The sequence below is a fragment of the Ranitomeya variabilis genome, chromosome 3 (assembly GCF_051348905.1).
Source record: "Ranitomeya variabilis isolate aRanVar5 chromosome 3, aRanVar5.hap1, whole genome shotgun sequence".
In the NCBI taxonomy this organism is placed as follows: domain Eukaryota; kingdom Metazoa; phylum Chordata; class Amphibia; order Anura; family Dendrobatidae; genus Ranitomeya; species Ranitomeya variabilis.
The window spans coordinates 246,316,412-246,336,298 of NC_135234.1; the positions used below are offsets into that span (position 1 = coordinate 246,316,412).

The 19,887-nt window shown below is 42.2% G+C and overlaps 1 protein-coding gene across 1 annotated transcript in view; it reads right to left on the bottom strand.

Moving 5' to 3' along the window:
- Window positions 1-19,887, bottom strand: part of GUCA1C (guanylate cyclase activator 1C) — a 130,664-nt gene that overhangs the window by 74,758 nt on the left and 36,019 nt on the right. The window contains exon 2 of the mRNA XM_077299542.1: window positions 19,110-19,259. Within this exon, the coding sequence (XP_077155657.1) occupies window positions 19,110-19,259 (150 nt within the window). The remainder of the gene's footprint in view (window positions 1-19,109; window positions 19,260-19,887) is intronic.

A 19,887-nucleotide genomic window follows, 5' to 3' on the forward strand; every position in this document is an offset into this window, starting at 1 on the left:
CCAGAGGGAGCCCAAAGACAGCACTACACAGTACCACTTGTGACCACAAGAGGGAGCCCAAAAACAGAGTTCACAACAGTTCCCCAATGCTGAAACAGAGCAAATACAGCCCGATACTGTCCATTATGAAGACCAGGAAGCAGAGCCGGATTCCGCAGCAGACCAAGATGCACGACCAGTACGCTCCATCAAGCCAACATTAAAGGTCCTCAAGAATTACCATTCCACAAGGGATGAGTTCAATGACAACCTGGATGACCTATGGAAACGAGTTGCCTCCCTCATGTCAAGCGTCCAACGCCACAAAGATGATGCAGTGAGTTTACAGGACACTATAAGACAGTTAGACATGGCCCACGGCAGATACAAGAGACTGTCCGCAAAGTATGCTGCCTTCCTAAAAGACTCTAAAATAGACGAAGCCCTATCAGAGTTAAGCAAGGCAGATTCAACAGACAGAGAAAGGGATGCCGCCGTGCAAGACGCCAAAGATAAAGCGGAGCTTCGTATCGCCCATCTGCAAGAAACTAGATCGCACAGGTCAGCCTCGTCTAAACACTCTGTTCAGTCATACAAGTCATCCTGCTCAAGAACTTCGACCCTCAGCGACAGAATTCTAGAGGCCCGTTTAAACGCAGAGCGGTCCAACCTACGACGTTCATACACAGAAAAGAAAGCAGAAGCAGAGGCTAAAGCAGAAGCAAAGAAAGCAGAAGCAGAGGCTCGAGCAAAGATTCTTCAAACAGAAGCAGTGGCAAAAGCAAAGATTCTTCAAACAGAAGCAGAGGCTAGAGCAAAGATTCTTCAAACAGAAATGGAGGAAGAAATCGCGTTAGCAGAAGTAAAAATACTCGAGCAAATATTAAAGCAAAACCTCGACCCGATTTGCCTGCCACCACAGGAAGAAGATGACCCAGCTGTTCGTACCAGAGACTACGTGCAGAAACAGATACCTGCAGTGCACACCTTCTCCAGCGACGTTCAACCCAACATTGTGGATACATCCAAGTCAGCCCAACCTATGGTGCCAGTATCACCCACAGCCCCTACAGAGACCCAAGACCAACGCCGTGATGCACCCCTCAGAAGCAGTCATCACCGCAAGACAACTTCAAGGCACACTCCAGCCTGCCTCCACAGTTCAAGCAGCAGTCAGAATCTACAGAGGATAAACCACAGCTCAACCCTGCAGCAACATCATTTTACCCGGGAACAATTCACCCTTCCATGCCACACAGCTTATATGCCCGAGGGGCACCACAAGCTAATACAATAACAAGGAGTGAAGGATCGGACATGTCCGAGTTTGCCAGGTTCATGGTGAGCAGAGAGCTAATCAGCACTAGCCTCTCAAAATTTGACGACCGTGCAGAGAACTACAGAGCCTGGAAAGCAACCTTCAAGGCCGCCATTGCTGATCTCAACCTATCCGCGGAGCAGGAGCTCGACCTCATGGTAAAATGGTTGGGTCCTGAATCCACAAACCGTATCAAGAGTCTTAGGACTGTCTATGTGGGGCAAGCTGAAGCAGGTCTCGCAGCTGCCTGGCAGAGACTCGAAAGAACCTACGGCAGTGCTGAAGCTATAGAAAAGTCCCTATTCAAGAGACTGCAGAATGTTCCACAGATCAACCTTAAGGAAGCCCACAAGCTTCTGGACCTAAGTGACCTGCTTATGGAGCTGGAACTTGCTAAAAGTGACCCTCGTTTGTCTGGACTGTGCTACCATGGGGTGAACCCAATCGTCTCAAAGCTGCCACATAGTGTGCAAGAGAAGTGGGCAGTATGTGTCTCCAGGTATAAAAGGTCACATGACATCACCTTTCCTCCGTTCATTCAGTTCTGCAAGTTCATTGACGAACAAGCCCAAATGAGGAACGACCCTAGCCTCGACTTCCTGGAGTCTAACACTGCAGCTCCAGCAACACCTTCATCAAGGTATGAAAGCGTCGCACATAGACGCAAGGACTCGAGGAACAGTGTAAGCGTCAGAAAGACTAACCTGCCATCACCTGCAGTATCTGCCGATAAACAGTACACTATTCCGTCGAGGGATAAGTCTTTCAATCGTGAGTGTCCCATTCACAAAAGACCATACTCACTGAACAAATGTGGAGGCTTCAGGTCCAAAACCATGCAGGAGCGCAAGAAAATCCTCAGCGAACTTGGGGTATGTTTTAAGTGCTGCGCTTCATCAGAACACATGGCCAAGGACTGTAAATCTGCCATTAAGTGTGAAGAGTGTCACAGCGACATACACCCATCAGCCTTGCACCCAGCCTCAGCCACCAGCGATCCAGCAATCACAGTTACCTCTAGTCCCGCTACAAGCCATGGCGGGGAGCCGCAGAATCACGCCAAGTCCACCACAGCTGTTTCCTGCTCATGCTCAGAGGTATGTGGGGAGAATCAAAGTATTAAATGCTGTGCCAGGTTATGTCTAATCAGAGTTTATCCAGAAGGGCAACCAGAGAAGGCAGTAAAAATGTATGCCATCATTGACGATCAGAGAAATCGATCCCTAGCTGGACCTAAGTTCTTTGAAGCATTTAGAATCAAGGGACTAGTAATACCCTACACTCTGAATACTTGCTCGGGGCGCATAGAGACTAGCGGCAGAAGAGCACAAGGTTTCATTGCTTCTCCTGTCAAAGGAGATGTAGAGATACCCCTACCTACGCTAATCGAATGCGATCAAATACCAGACCAAAGGGATGAGATCCCAACCCCGGAAGCTGCTTTCCACCAACCACACTTAAGGCACCTAGCCAGCGTTATCCCACCTTTGGACACAGATGCTGAAATCCTACTTCTGCTCGGCAGAGACTATTTGAGGATACATAAGGTCCGCCGACAGTGTAATGGTCCTGACTACGCCCCCTATGCCAGAGACTTGACTTGGGGTGGATAGTCATAGGAAACATATGCTTGGACCGAACAGGACTACATTACTTTAAGACCTACGTACGCCGAGACGGGCGTACTACTTTCTGCAAACCATGTCCTCATCACTATGAGGTGAAGGAAAAGCCTCCAGATCCTGTAGAGCTGCCTGATGTTATCCCTTCTCCCTATGCAGACAACTTGGGAAGATCGGTGTTTCGTACCACTAAGGATGACAACAAAGTAGCCCCATCTATGGAAGACAAGGAATTCATCAGGATAATGGACAATGAGTTCCTTAAGGACGAGACCAATCACTGGGTTTTTCCCTTACCCTTCCGAGCTACCAGGTTAAGGCTCCCGAACAATCATGAACAAGCCATGTCCAGATTCAACTCTCTCCAGCACACACTAAGCAGTAAACCAGAGATGAAAGAACACATCGTCACCTTTATGGGCAAAATATTCCATAACAACCATGCTGAGCCAGCGCCTGCCTTAAAGAAAAACGAGGAGTGCTGGTACCTACCCTCATTTGGAGTATATCACCCGAGAAAACCTAAGCAAGTTAGAGTTGTCTTCGATTCAAGCGCCAAACATCAAGGCGTATCTCTCAATGATGTCCACCTCACAGGTCCTAATCTGACAAACAACCTAGTAGGAGTGTTGATGAGGTTCAGGAAAGAGCCCATTGCCATCACCGCCGACATTGAACAGATGTTCCACTGTTTCATAGTCAGAGAGGACCACAGGAATTTCCTCAGGTTCCTGTGGTACAAGGACAATGACCCCAGCAAAGAGATGGTGGAGTATCGCATGCGGGTGCACGTATTCGCGAACAGCCCTTTACCCGCAGTGGCAACATATGGCCTGCGGAGAACTGCACAAGAAGGAGAGTCCGAGTATGGAACAGATGCCAGAGACTTTGTAGAGAAAGACTTCTACGTAGATGATGGACTAAAATCTCTACACAGAGAAGCGGAAATCGACCTACTTAAAAGGACCCAACGTATGCTGTACCGAGCTAAGCTTAGACTGCATAAAATTGCTTCAAACAGCCTGGCTGTCATGAGAGCCTTTGAGTCAAGTGACCATGCACCTGGATTCAAGGACATAGACCTAGGACCAGACCATCCACCTGTGCAGAGAAGCTTAGGCCTGAGGTGGAACCTGTCAGCCGACACCTTCGGTTTCCAAATCAACTGTGCAGACAAACCATTCACTAAACGTGGTGTCCTGTCAGTGCTAGATAGCCTACATGACCCATTGGGATTCATAGCACCAATTACCATACAAGGTAAATCCCTTCTGAGACAGCCCGAAACCATCAAGGACTGGGATGCCCCGCTACCTCCTGATAAGGAACCAAAATGGGAAACCTGGAAGCAGTCTTTGTGTGCCTTTGATAAGATCCATATACCGAGATGCTACGCTGGAATCTCACTTGCTGCTAGCACTAAGACGGAACTCCATGTGTTCTCGGATGCATCCACAGAGGCCATTGCAGCTGTTGCCTACCTGAAGGTGACGGGATCCAACAATCAAGATCACGTTGGTTTCGTTTTTGGCAAGGCTAAGTTGGCTCCCAAGCCTGACCACACTATTCCCAGGCTGGAACTCTGTACGACCGTACTTGCAGTAGAACTTGCAGACTTTATTCAGCACGAGCTGGACACTCACATAGATGACATACAATACTACAGCGACAGCAAAGTTGTCTTAGGTTACATCTACAACCAGATGAGGCGCTTCTACGTGTACATCAGTAACCGCATTGAGAGAAGAAGGTCTTCCAAACCTTAGCAGTGACACTATATCCCATCTGAACTTAATCCAGCCGACCATGCCACTAGACCTATGTCTATAAATTCCTTTGCTAACTCTTCTTGGCTTTCAGGTCCAAAGTTTCTGCTGGAACAGAGGGGAAGTGAATGTGTCCAGGAAGTCTTCAGCATCCAGGATCTGGATGATGATCCAGAAGTCCACTCCGAGGTCAGTGCTCTGACCACGAACGCTAAACCAACCTCCACCCTCGGTTGCCAGCGCTTCGAACGCTTCTCCAATTGGATGAAACTTGTCAAGACTATCGCAAGGTTAGTCCACATTGGGAGATCTTATCTCAATTCACATGGAGACAAAGACTGTCATGGTTGGCACCTCTGCCAAAAACCAATCTCTACTTATCACATTCCGGTAGGATAAACTGTGAACAGAACTCTGCAATAGTACTTTGTCCATTGGATTACAGTTGGGTCGGAGATAGTTTGGCCTAGTGCGGCTTCTCCGATCCGAAGATGGGTTTTCCTTTGGATTATCTCAGGAACTGACTTAAATTAATGTCTTATCTTGTTTAAAGTTGTTATTATTGCATTACATGCATGTTTGGTTTCATTTTCTAGGTTGTTGGACTTTATTTCAAAGACATTAATATAATGAAATCCCTTACGGAATTTCAGACGGGGAGTGTGCTGTTCCATATAAGTTATATTCTTCAGTTTCATGTATGTTGCTATATTTTACTCTGCTGCCACCCAATGGCCTTTTCCCGTATGGCAGCTTGTTATTAATTATTCTTGTGGGCATGTCTTCCACTTCCGGTTCAGGGGTCAAGTCTTCTCTTCCTCTGGCAGCCATTTCATTTTCAGTTTACTTGCTGTTGTGAGAGGACACATTTTAACCAGGCTTAGGAAGGCATCAGTCTTTCGACCACACTCTCTCTTTTGTTGCTCACACTTGCAGTCACACTTGGTGCTACATGTTACTGTACCCTGTCTACACCTGCATTTCTGGAGAAAGTACTGTATTACCAGTTATACGCTGTATGTCCGGATTTACAAATAAACAAGTCTGGATTGCACAATCCCTGGTGTGCATCATCTCTTCGGACGCTGAGCAGCATTGGTCCCGTCTGCCTCACAGCGAGGAAAATACTGAAGGTATGAATCTTTCTCACAACACCTATTAGTCACTCACACCTCCATTCGCCTCATGTGGGGACAGAACAATCGGCGCTCATAGCAACATAGCAAATCAGATACATAGAGGTGATCTGAACATCGCCCCTATGTAGCTGAGCCGATCAAGTTGTGACAGCTTCTAGTCTCCCATGGAGACTATTGAAGCATGGCAAAAGTAAAAAAAAATGTTTTTAAAAATATAAAAGTTTAAATCCCCCCCCTTTGCCCCATTCAAAATAAAACAATAAAAAAATTAAAACCTACACATACTTTCCGTACCCACTGTGTATATATATATATATATATATATATATATGTATATATATATATATATATATATATATATATATATATATATATATATATATACAGTATATATATAATGTGAGATAACGCTACCCGAGTGGGTTGGGGAAACTTGCTTGGCAATGGGAATTAAAGCACTCTAAAGTAGTCTTTCCGGTTTATTAAGACTCATAAACCATGTCACAAACAGTTCATTATACACGTCAACGGAACACATTAACCACCGACAATCTGTTCCAATGGCAGATACTTCTCTGCCCGTAACCCCCCATTAACTGGAGTTACCTTACAGGAGCTCCTGTCTCCTGTCAGTGCTGGTTCCCTTGGGAAAGCTGCCTCACTGGGGTCACTATCCATGTGACCAGGGCACCTCAGATAGTCCAGACCCGCAGTAGGAACTGTAGCTTCCCCAACACAGCTTTCCCAACACAGTAGCAGTCCAGTCCCAGGCACTTCCAACACACAAGCCTTCAGTCCATGGTCTCACCGTGTGCTTCCAGGAATCCAGTCCATCCCAGGACATTCCAACACACAGGCTATACAGTAACTCACACTCTGAACATGTAACCCAAACCCTCGCCACATTATGTACCTGTAACCACTCCCATAGGTGGGAGGCATGTGTGGCTAGTTCAACCCGCCCAGCTCTCAAACTAGCCCTGCAAGCCTCCCTCTATAAACTATACAAATACTTGTGGCACTACAGGTCCCAGAACAACAACATTACAGGTTTACAGCGCAGACTCATACCGGTCATTTACAATCATGCCGGACACTGTTGCATTATCATCATAATTATGCCTCCAAGCGCATCCTGAAGTGCACACACAGTGCCCCCTGGCTGTAACATGGGTCACTACACCACTATATATATATATATATATATATATATATGACAAGGTGCTGCTGAACTTTTGTCTGGTGTGTGCAGTGCCTTGCGAAAGTATTCGGCCCCCTGGAACTTTTCAACCTTTTCCCACATATCATGCTTCAAACATAAAGATACCAAATGTAAAGTTTTGGTGAAGAATCAACAACAAGTGGAACACAATTGTGAAGTTGAACGAAATTTATTGGTTATTTTACATTTTTGTGGAAATTCAAAAACTGAAAAGTGGGGCATGCAATATTATTCAGCCCCTTTAACTTAATGCTTTGTTGTGCCACCTTTTGCTGTGATTACAGCTGCAAGTCTTTTGGGGTATGTCTCTATCAGTTTTGTACATTGAGAGAAATTCTTGCCCATTTTTCCTTGGCAAACAGCTCGAGCTCAGTGAGGTTTGATGGAGATCGTTTGTGAACAGCAATTTTCAGCTCTTTCCACAGATTCTCAATTGGATTGAGGTCTGGACTTTGACTTGGCCATTCTAACACCTGGATGCGTTTATTTGTGAACTATTCCATTGTAGATTTTTCTTTATGTTTGGCATCATTGTCTTGTTGGAAGACAAATGTCCGTCCCAGTCTCATGTCTTTTGCAGACTCCAACAGGTTTTCTTCAAGAATGGTCCTGTATTTGGCTCTATCAATCTTCCCATCAATTTTAACCATCTTCCCTGTCCCTGCTGAAGAAAAGCAGGCCCAAACCATGATGCTGCCACCACCATGTTTGACAGTGGGGATGGTGTGTTCAAGGGTGATGAGCTGTGTTGCCTTTATGCCAAACATATCGTTTGGCATTGTTGCCAAAAAGTTTGATTTTGGTTTCATCTGACCAGAGCACCTCCTTCCACATGTTTGGTGTGTCTCCCAGGTGGCTTGTTGCAAACTTTAAACTATACTTTTTATGGATATCTGTGAGAAATGGCTTTCTTCTTGCCACTCTTCCATAAAGGCCAGATTTGTGCAGTGTACAACTGATTGTTGTCCTATGGACAGACTGTCCCACCTCAGCTGTAGATCTCTGTAGTTCATCCAGAGTGATCATGGGCCTCTTGGCTACATCTCTGATCAGTCTTCTCCTTGTTTGAGATGAAAGTTTAGAGGGACGGCCGGGCCTTGGTAGATTTACAGTGGTATGATACTCCTTCCATTTCAATATGATCCCTTGAACAGTGCTCCTTGGGATGTTTAAAGTTTTGGAAATCATGTTGTATCCAAATCCAGCTTTAAACTTCTCCATAACAGTATCACGGACCTGCCTGTTGCGTTCCTTGGTCTTCATGATGCTCTCTATGCTTCAAACAGAACCCTGAGGCTATCACAGAGCAGGTGCATTTATACTGAGACTTGATTACACATAGGTGGATTATATTTATCATGATTAGGCATTTAGGACAACATTGGATCATTCAGAGATCCACAATGAACTTCTGGAGTGAGTTTGCTGCACTGAAAGTAAAGGGGCCGAATAATATTGCACGCCCCACTTTTCAGGTTTTTAATTTCCACAACAATTTAAAATAAGCAATAAATTTCATTCAACTTCACAATTGTGTTCCACTTGTTGCTGATTCTTCACCAAAAATTTACATTTGGTATCTTTATGTTTGAACCATGATATGGGAAACGGTTGAATAATTCCAGGGGGCCGAATACTTTTGCAAGGCACTGTATAACCTTTTTATTTTTCTTCTGATGGAGCTGTATGGCGGCTTTATTTTTGCAGGACAAGATGATGTTTTCAGCGGTACCATGTTTGTTTATATCCATCTTTTTGATCGTGTGTTATTCCACTTTTTTCAGTATGATAAAACATTGTTTTTTGTCTTGTTTTTTTATTTTTTATGGTGCTAACTAAAAGGGTTAACTAGTGGGACAGTTTTATAGGTTGGGTAGTTCCGGACGCAGCGATACCAAATATGTGTAGTTTTGTTGTTTAGATTTTTTTTTCAATAAAATATTTATTTAGTGATAGACTATATATTGATTTTTTATAATTATTTTTTATTTTTGTTTTATATTTTTACAATGATTTAAATTTTTTTTTTTACTTTTTTCAAACTTTTTTACTTTGTCCCACTATAGGACAAACATTTTTTGCAGGCTGATCGCTTCTATTGCATACAGATGAATCAGCATCGGCATCCCATAGAAGCTATCAGCGCTGCACTGACAGGGAAACTTGCTGATCATGTACTGCGCATGACCAACAAGTTTCCTTGCTCTGCTGTCCCGGATGTCGTCATGACGACATCCGCTCACCATGGCAACGATCGGGACCCTGCGTCACGTCGCGAGGTCTCCGATCCAAAGGCAGAGGAGCTGTCAGTCCTGTGCCGGCTTCTGGGTTTAAAGTGCCGGGAGTGGTTTGTGACCACTCCTGGTAGCTAATGCCGGGTGTCAGCTGTCAGAATCAGCTGACACCCAGAGCGGCTGATCGCTCAGACGTAATATTCCGTCCATGGTCAAATTGGCCCAGGTCACATGGACAGAATATTACGTCTGATGTCACAAAGGGGTTAAGATACTTTTAACACATATTCTATTTTGGGTCACACGTTTCTGTAATCCTTGTTTCAATATGAATATCTATGTGGTTTTGCTACCTTCAATGTGAATCTACAATGTGCACATTCTAATAAGAACAGAGAAAACCATTGCATGAACAGTAGTGCTCATGCTTTTGATCGAAATTGTAAATATGTTCCAGATCATAATTTTTCGTTAACCCCTTCATGACCTTTCTATTTTCAGTTTATTTGTTTTTATGTTTTGCTCCGCTCCTTCCCAGAGCCATAACTTTTTTGTTTTTCAGTTAATATGAAAAAAATTCCTCGAAAAAGTGCAATTCCACAATAGATTTTTTTTGTACCATGTTCACTAAATGCTAAAACTGACCTGTCATTATGATTGTCCAGTTCGTTACGAGTTTGTAGATACCAAACATGTATAGGTTCTTTTTTATTTAATTGGTGAAAAAAAAATTGAAAGTAAAACAAATATATAAAAAATTTGCCATATTTTGAGACCTGTAGCATCTCTATTTGTCGGGATCTGGGCTGGGTGAGGGGTTAGTTTTGTACACTGAGCTGATGTTTTTATTGATACCATTTTCGGGTAGATACGATGTTGTGATCTCCTGTTATGGCATTTTATTGCAATGTTGAGGCGACCAAAAAAACATAATGCTGGAGTTTTGATTTTTTTTTCTTGTTACTCAATTTAACGATAGGATTAATTTAGTTTATATTTTGATACATTGGGCATTTCTGAATCCAGAAATACCAAAGGTGTATTTTTTATGGTTTTCTTTTGAGTAAGGCAAAAAGGGAATGATTTGAACTGTTATATATATATTTTTTTTTTATATATTTTTAAAGCATTTCTTTTTGACTTTTTACTTACTTTAATAGTCTTCTTAGTAGACTTGAAGTTGCGATCATCTGATTGCTTTTGCTTCAGTCCTGCTATGTGTTGTAGAAATGATCATCTCCACAGGCCGGCATCCATAGGAGATCTGCAATGACAGCCGATGGTCTTCTGCAGACTCCCGGCTGTCATGCCAACCATCAGTACCCCGAGATCATGTGATGGGGCGTCAATGGGCGGGGTTTGTGATGCGCTTCCGGTAAGAGCGATTTAAATGCCACTCTGAGATTGACAGCGGCATTTAACATGTTAACATCCGCTGGTGGATCACAATTCCACCCACGGCTGTTGGGGGAACATGACAGCTGATCAAATCAGCTATAGTACCTTAAAAGTTGCAGGCTCTGACACATATACACCTATATGTCATAGGTCCTAAAAGGTTTAAGATGTTATATATGTCTTAGAACAGGGTTTCCCAACATGTGTCTCGCGAGCCCATGATATGTGGCTCACACCTGTTTGCCAGCTTGGTGCATTACTATGAGATATAGCAAAAAGCTATGAAGAGCAGGTGTCAAATGATGACTTTTGTAACTATCCCAGCAGAGAATAGCAGATCTGGATACACATATACTCGACGTGCAGGTAATAGGCTAATATTTTACATTGGAGAAAAAATGAACCTGCCAGTTAGAGGATCCTTAAGCTAGATGTGATGTTATTCTTGCATCAATCACTCCCTCCACACTGATTGGGGCAAGGTGGGAACCTCTAGACTTAAGAATACTGGCTATAACAGAGGCAGGCACATGGTCTCAGTGTGATTTCTGCAGTTAAGATTTGATTGTTATTATATTAGTAATGAGGGGCACTGGGTATCACTATTGGGGGTAGGGGCCAAGACTTCACTACTCAAGGGGCTCTGGATGTGGCTCACAGCAATCTGCCAGAGATGAATGTGGTTTTAAGTGAAGAAAAGTTGGGGACCACTGTCTTAGAATTTGATTAGTCTGTTTATGATTTTCAAAGAACAGACAGATGGAAGGTATGGTGAAGCATAAATAGCTGAATTACTTGTTTTTCTGCTCAATGTCTTTTTTTAACACTCAACAATATTTTTACTGTTACAGACTTTTATTTTTAACACATTCGACTAAAATAGTAAAAAGAGAATGTTATGATGTTTACTTGTCACAAAGTTGATAAATTAGGGTAAACCAACCGTACTTCACAGTCAAGATAGAAAGTTTTCTATTAATGATGCACCATACTGCTACCCAGCTAAGGGCTCATTCAGATGTCCGTGAATCCTGTCCAAGTTCTATCCGTGCTATTTGCAGAGAGAACTTGTACTCATTATTGTCTATGGGCATATTCATATGTTCAAGCTTTTTCTGGTGTTCAATAAAAAACAAAAGAGGGACTTGACCATTTTTGATTCTAGTCTAAGAACAAACATTGACAAAGTAAACCTATGGGTCCTTGAAAACAAATTGGACAGCTTTGTGATGCCATCCTAGCTGCAATACAGTGCTTTCAAATTTTCATGCTTTTTTAATAGGAGCAGGTTGAGAAACCTTCTTGAAAAAAAAAAACTGGCGAAACTCTCGTTAAAACTTAACATTCTGACCAAATATCGAAGAAAATGTGATTTAAAACGCTGATGAAAATTGGATGTTTTTGGACACAAAAATAGCTGATTCCTGAACTTGTGTATAAAGTCCATTCTACTATCTTTTAGGTAATGATATAGGTGCAGACAAGGCCACTCCTGCCATGGGACCAGCCTGTGAAGAGGCAGTCTGCTCTGTCTCCCAGTGACCGCATTCTGCCATATCCATGGAGTCACACTCTGTCAGCTTAACAACCAGTTTGAAAAACTGGCAGCCGATTTGGACCACCAGTAGAATGTTAGTTCCCTGCTTTCTGAATTTAATTGTATTCTTGACTTTTAGGCATAAATGCAATTGAAGATCTGATTGCCACCACTACTGGGGCATATGCGACAAGAAGCATCAAGCTAATGAGATCATCTTATAATGCTGCTGCTTTCACTGCTGCACCGCGGAGGCTGCAGAGAAGTGGAGAAGGAAACTACTCCATTGTTGAGCAGATGATAGAGAGGACTTTTTGTGTAGACAGAGTAAAGGGCCAGTTAGTGTGATGGCACTGTATGGGAATCAGTATGCAGAGGGTAGAAAAGTGAAAGGGGGGCACAGTTCAATGAGGAGGCAGTGTGGGAAACGGTACAGTGCAAGGAGACAGTGTGTAGTGAGTGACAGTATGGATGGAAGGCACACTATAGAAATAGGGTAGTGTGTATGGAGGGGATGAAGGGGTGTCCGTGGGCAAAATACTCTGACATGTCCTTTTTTTAACAGCAGCACAGGCCACAACATGTCCCGCACATGTGCACACTGATGACTTATGGATGACATCCATATGTCATCAGTGTGACACATACCGGTGCCTGGGAAGCAGCAGTACTGTTAGCGCTGTTTTCCGGCGCCGGGTGCTGAAGATCGATCTCATAATTCTCACTTGCTCGAGTTGCAAACAGCGCTATCAAGGTAGAATGTTGAGAGTTGTATTCAACTGATAACAGTGAGAGCAGGCGGCTGCTAATAGGACTACTACTATCATCAGCCTACACCTGCTGCCCGTAATAACATTGAGACCAGGTGGCGACTGATGTGAGTATTCAGTGATCTGCTGTGAACTCACTGAGCTGAACTGTGGTGAACTCAGTTACTTTTTCTCATGCTGATGAGGTCACCTCAGTTTAGCCCGACTGGGAACATAGTCTCAGTTACCAGCGATAACCTCGATGACATCACTGCTGGTCCCTGATGCTGAGCTCGCAGCAGCTCATTCATCAGTGGTTATCAGCCTGGACACTTGCATCTTGACACCGTCCATATTGAAAACTATTTATCACCAGACTTGGATTACAGTGTGTGACCGAACATTGGACAGGTGAGGGATATGGTTGTTTTTTATTTTTGTTTTATTGCAGGAGACCATGGCTTCAATGGAATGTGTTAGGTGAGTCTAACTGTGATTATTATTTTTAAGTAAAAAAGGAAAAGTGTGTTTTGTTTTTACTTCAAATAAAGGACTTTATACTTGCTATGTGCTTATTTACAATACAACTATAGGATTAGTAATGGATAGGTGTCTTATAGATGCCTCTCCATTACTAAGGCATGGGCTTGATGTCACCAATCAATACAAAGGTGACATCAACCCCACAAATATACACTGTGTTCCAAATTATTATGCAAATAATATTTCCTCATATTTTCTCTAAATTACCTATCTGAATTGCAGTTATTGTTATTTTCCAGTCATCTACTATTCTAGTATAATTGCAATGTTTTGGAACAAACTGCCTATGAAAACAGTATCTTTTAAAAAAAAATAAACACTCAAAATGCATGTTCCAAATTATTATGCACAGCAGAGTTTTCAACCTTTTTTTTTTATTTTGAACAAAAAAATGGTTAATTGTGAAGTTATAAGCATTATCAGCTTATTACAAAATGAAATCAAACAGTTTTCAAGTGAAAACTTTATTCTAGGTGATGTTACATTTGCACAAAGGACCCCTTGCTCGAAAGAAGCTTCTGAACTCTCTCGTCCATTGAATTTGTCAGTTTTTGGATGGTTTCTGCTTCAATTGTTTTGCATGTGGACAGAATACCCTCCCAGAGCTGTTGCTTAGATGTGCCAAAATGAAAGAGAAAAACACTTCTGCACCGCTGTTATGAGTTAGACCCTTTTGTCTCCCTTCAATTGTAGCCAATTACCGCTTCAGCCTATAAAACAGTTCTGCCAGGGTGCTGCTATATGACAGTCCATGAATAATCTCAAAAAAAGGAAAAAAGATGAAGCGCACTCACCGGTTAATGAACCCAAGGATTTATTCGGACATAACTTAATGTGCTGCAGGGAGGGTAGTGAACACACGGACCACGGCCGTTTCGTGCTTAGCGCACTTCAACAGGTCCTGTGACGGGAGGAAGTGAGGTGGGTCTTTTACCTGTAAGGTTTTCATAACCCCTCCCTCTTTCTCACACGTCACTATGGCTGAATGGCCACAACGAAAAACATGTGAAATAATAAGTGCAAAGACAAAATACATATCAAAAGATTAAAAACAATAGCACAATATAACCAAATGCTTACAGAAGTTCAACATCTAAACTTATTACAAAAAGACCGACATATCAATTTTTTCATTGAAACCAAGTGGTCCTGATGCATCCGCGCGCAGGATCCACTTGGCCTCCTGTCTCAGCAAAATTCGATGAAGGTCTCCTCCTTGCTGAGGTAAGGAGACCTTTTCCAACCCTGCAAAACGTAATGCTTGTGAATTCCCTGCATGTTCTTCTTTCATGTGTTTAATAAGGCGGGGTACTCCCTTACCCGTGCGTATTGAATTAAAATGTTCTCTAATACGCACAAATAATGGACGAATTGTTTTACCCACGTAAAAAAATCCACATGGGCAGAACATAACATAAACAACATGCGTAGTTCTGCATGAAATAAAAGAACGCACAGTATGAGCTATCGGACCTACTTGGATGAATTTACCTGTTAAGTGGAAACTGCAGAAATTGCAGTGTCCACACTTATAATTACCATTGGGGATTCCTGACTCTAACCAATTGTTGTGTGGAGATGTGATCCTATTACGTACCAGGCAATCCCTAATGTTCTTACTGCGACGGCAAGCGAATAACGGACCTCTTTCTACTATCTCTTTTAAGTCAGAATCTTGACCCAAAATCTGCCAGACATCAGAAAAGGAAAAACTTCAAGAAAGGACATGCATGAAAGGAGAACATGCAGGGAATTCACAAGCATTACGTTTTGCAGGGTTGGAAAAGGTCTCCTTACCTCAGCAAGGAGGAGACCTTCATCGAATTTTGCTGAGACAGGAGGCCAAGTGGATCCTGCGCGCGGATGAGTCAGGACCACTTGGTTTCAATGAAAAAATTGATATGTCGGTCTTTTTGTAATAAGTTTAGATGTTGAACTTCTGTAAGCATTTGGTTATATTGTGCTATTGTTTTTAATCTTTTGATATGTATTTTGTCTTTGCACTTATTATTTCACATGTTTTCCTTTGTGGCCATTCAGCCATAGTGACGTGTGAGAAAGAGGGAGGGGTTATGAAAACCTTACAGGTAAAAGACCCACCTCACTTCCTCCCGTCACAGGACCTGTTGAAGTGCGCTAAGCACGAAACGGCCGTCGTCCGTGTGTTCACTACCCTCCCTGCAGCACATTAAGTTATGTCCGAATAAATCCTTGGGTTCATTAACCGGTGAGTGTGCTTCATCTTTTTTCCTTTTTTTGAGATTGTTGCTAAGATGTGAACTGCCTCCCGCCATCATAGACACTCCTTTTGATGATGCTCCAGAGGTTCTCAATGGGGTTGAGGTCAGGGGAAGACACCCCAAAGGTTTGTCCTCTTTTATGCCCATAGCAGCCAGAGATGCAGATGTGTTTTTTGCAGCATGAGACGGTACATTATCATGCATGAAAATGATCTTGCTGCGGAAAGCACGGTTCTTCCTATTGAACCATGGCAGGAAGTGTTGTTTTAGAAACTCCAAATAGATTATGGAGTTCATCTTTGCCCCTTCAGGGATCATAAAGGGGCCGACAATCTCTCTCCCCATGATTCCAGCCCAAAACATTACTCCACCTCCTCCTTGTTGGTGCCTTAGACGTGTTTTCATGAGGTGTCCATCCTCCACTCCATCCATCTGGACCATCGAGCGTTGCACGGCACTCATCGGTGAACAAAACAGTTTGGAAGTCAGTCTTCATGTATCGTTTGGCCCACTGAAGCCATTTCTGCTTGTGTGCAGTGGATAGAGGTGGTCGACAGGATGGCTTATGCACAGCTGCAAACCTCTGAAGGATCCTGCATCTTGTTTTTCTGGGGACGTTGGAAGCACCAGCAGCTTCAAAAACTTGTCTGCTGCTATGACAAGGCATTTTTGCAGCTGCTCTTTTAACCTTACGCAATTGCCTGTTGGAAAGAGTCCTCAATTTTTCTTTATCAGCACACACGTGTGTGCTGGGAATCAGCTACATACTTCTTGATTGTGCGATGATCACGATGAAGTGTCTTGGCAATGTTGATTGTAGTCATGCCTTGACCTAAATACTCCACAATTTGTTGCTTCTCAGCAGCCGACACATCCTTTTTCTTTCCCATTTTTGCAAAAAATGTAGGCTGCTTAATAATGTGGAACAGCCTTCTTAAGTAGTCTTGCCTTTATTTGGACACACCTGCCAAACTAATTTGCACAGGTATCTGCAATTGCTTTCAGTGATATAAAGATCCTTGACACACATCACCATCAATGAGTTTAAATGACAAACAAAAAAATTCTAACCTTATCACTCCTAAACTCTATGTGCATAATAATTTGGAACACAGTGTAAACTCCACTTGCCACTGACACAGGACAAGGGGGAAGATCCACGCAAAGCACCAGAATTGGCGCATCTAATGTACCACTTCTGGGCAGCTGCGGGCTGCTATTTGTAGGCTGGGAAGGTCAATATCCATGGCCTCTTACCAGCCTGAGAATACCAGCTCTCAGCTGTCTACTTTAGCTTGGCTGATTGTCAAAAATGGGGGAGACCACACACCGGATTTTTTCATTATTTATTTAAATATTAAAAAAACAGTGTGTGAACCCCTTTATTTTTGATCATCAGCCTTACTGAAGCTGACAGTTGAGGGTTGCAGCCCGCAGCTGTCAGTTTTGTTGTGCTGGTTATCAAAAACGCAGGGGAATCCATGCCGTTTTTCTATTTATTTATTTATTTATAGCTCAGGCAGCAGGTGATAAATACTCTCATCAGCCACCCCCCACTGTTATCAGTGGAATACAATGCTCAACATTCTCCCCTACTTGTTCTGATTGCAGTGCCAGCAGAGGATAATGATGAGAGCTGTCTATAGCACTCAGTGCCGGGGAACAGCACGAACAGTACCACTGCTTCCCAGGCGCTGGTATATGTGATACTGATGCCACACATATGCCACACATATTATACACATGTGCACATGGACATTGATATCTCTGGTACTGTTTTTTCCGGTACCGGAAATATCAGGATGTGTTAAAGAGGCCTAAGGGGGAAGAGTGAGGTAAATACAGTATAGCTCATTCTAGCAGATAGCGTGTGGGGCATTGTTCATAAGGGAGGATGGTGTAGAGTTTTAAATCATAATGGTGGATAACGTAGAGGCAATTTACCAAAAGATGAACAGCATGGAGGTCATAATTTACAAAGGGAGCACAGTGAGGAGCAATTATTTATGTATGAATTTAGCATGGAAAGATATTTATATACATGGGCATTATAATGACACTTTTATTTATTAATTATTAATTAAGCGTACCATGTGAGGATGTACTGCAGAAGACCAGAAATGAGATAAATCTACTGAGATGAGATGTGACTGTCAAAAGTCATCATGACATTTCAGTTGAATGGAGATGAAACCGATGAGAAAAATTCCCATCAAAGAGAACGTCACTAATAAGGTACCTGGGTGTGAATATTTATTTAAGTACGGTATTTTGTGAGAAACACAAAATAAATATTTTTGTTGTTGCTTCCAAAAATTTTTTATCGTTTGCTTTTCACACATACAGCAACGTCGTGGGAAGCTGGATCCTTTTGAGGGATCCGGACTTATTATTAGAAGTGATTTAAAAAGGATCTATGTGCTTTTTTTAAATGTCTGTTTTAGTAAATATATAATATAAAAAATGTTTATGTATTTTAGATTCCTTTTTTTGAAAACCCTGCATTGTGTCATTAGGCTGCTGTTTTTTTCCCTTGGAAATGTATTACAAGAAAACTAAGGCTACATTCAGACGTTCTGAATTTGGCTTACAAATACTGATGTAAAATACCGACTAAATACAGGGGTGGAACAATCAGAGGAAAAGTATAATAGAAACACGTCACCTCTTCTGCATTTATCACCCACTCCTGGTTTTGGCTTACAAATACTGAGGTAAAATACTGACTAAATACAGGGGTGGAACAATCAGAGGAAAAGTATAATAGAAACACGTCACCTCTTCTGCATTTATCACGCACTCCTGGTTGTGGCTTACAAATACTGAGGTAAAATACTGACCAAATACTGAACGTGTGACCGTGGCCTGACAGAGGAGCAGCACAATGCAGGAAAGAAGATGCCCAGAAATAAAGCATGTCAGGAAACCTACTTTAACATGCATACATGGTACTTTCCTCTTCTATCATGCTTTACATATGTACATTTTCTCTTTGCTTCTTTTGCACATTCAATCTTTTACCCTTAATTTCTTTCACTTTTCTGGTTGCCTCACAATTGGACTGAAGAAGGTATAATATTTATGCCACACAATATTTTTCGCTTTAAAAATTTGCCAGAAACCCAATCTTCAATGACTGCACTATTTAATGTAAGCCGAACTTTCTTTGGCCTCAATACTCCCTTTTGAATTCTACACAATACCTGAATCATGCCACGAAAATTTATTTGTCACTTGGGTCATATAAAATGTTGGGTAGAAACTTTAGCAGACAAAGCAAAGAAGAGTGATGACTAAAAATAATGTACATTTACTTCTATAAACAGGCTTCAATCCCTAGAGAGAAGTTTGCTTTTCCTTACCGTTAGTATACTTAGCAATTCTTTTCGGTCAACTGATCCATTTCCATCTGCATCATATAGTTTAAAATACCACTTTAATTTTTGATCAATTTTTCCTCGTAAAACTAGGTTTATTGCAGCAATGAATTCCAAAAAGTCAATAAATCCATCCTGAAAGTGAACAAAAAAAATACAAAGTAAGTACAGGCAAGAAGAAGAGCGTTTGTATTATTGCGTTATTATTACTAAGTGATGTGCATTATATTATGTGCTTTATCTTACAAGTATGACATTCTGTGCTGCTATGTTATGTGTGACACATTATGTACATGTGTGATGTATGCCGTGTTAGTCTCTGTACACACTTGCATTGTGGATCCTATTTATAACTGAAGCCACAGCACATTGGTGGATGCATTGGATGACAGATGCCACCAGCCTTAGCAAACTCTCCTGATTTACAAGGGTGTCCTTTGGGTTCCGCCAAGTTATTTGTTGTTATTACTAGAAATACAATGCTGCTTTCAGCACGGAATTATTACTGAATCTGCCATGGAGGCTTACAAAAGAGCCTTCTGCACAGATGTGAGCATAGGTGTACAGGTGTTATGTTTTTTGTGCAATCTGAGCATATGAAATATTGGTACTGTTACATGCAAGATGTTATGTGCATTGTGTTATAAAGACCATTGTACGTAATCAAGGCAGTAGCTGCAATGTTATCTGGATTATAGTATATGAGCAATGTTATAGGTGTGTTATACTACATATTCAATATTTTGTGCTGTTTAATGTGCAT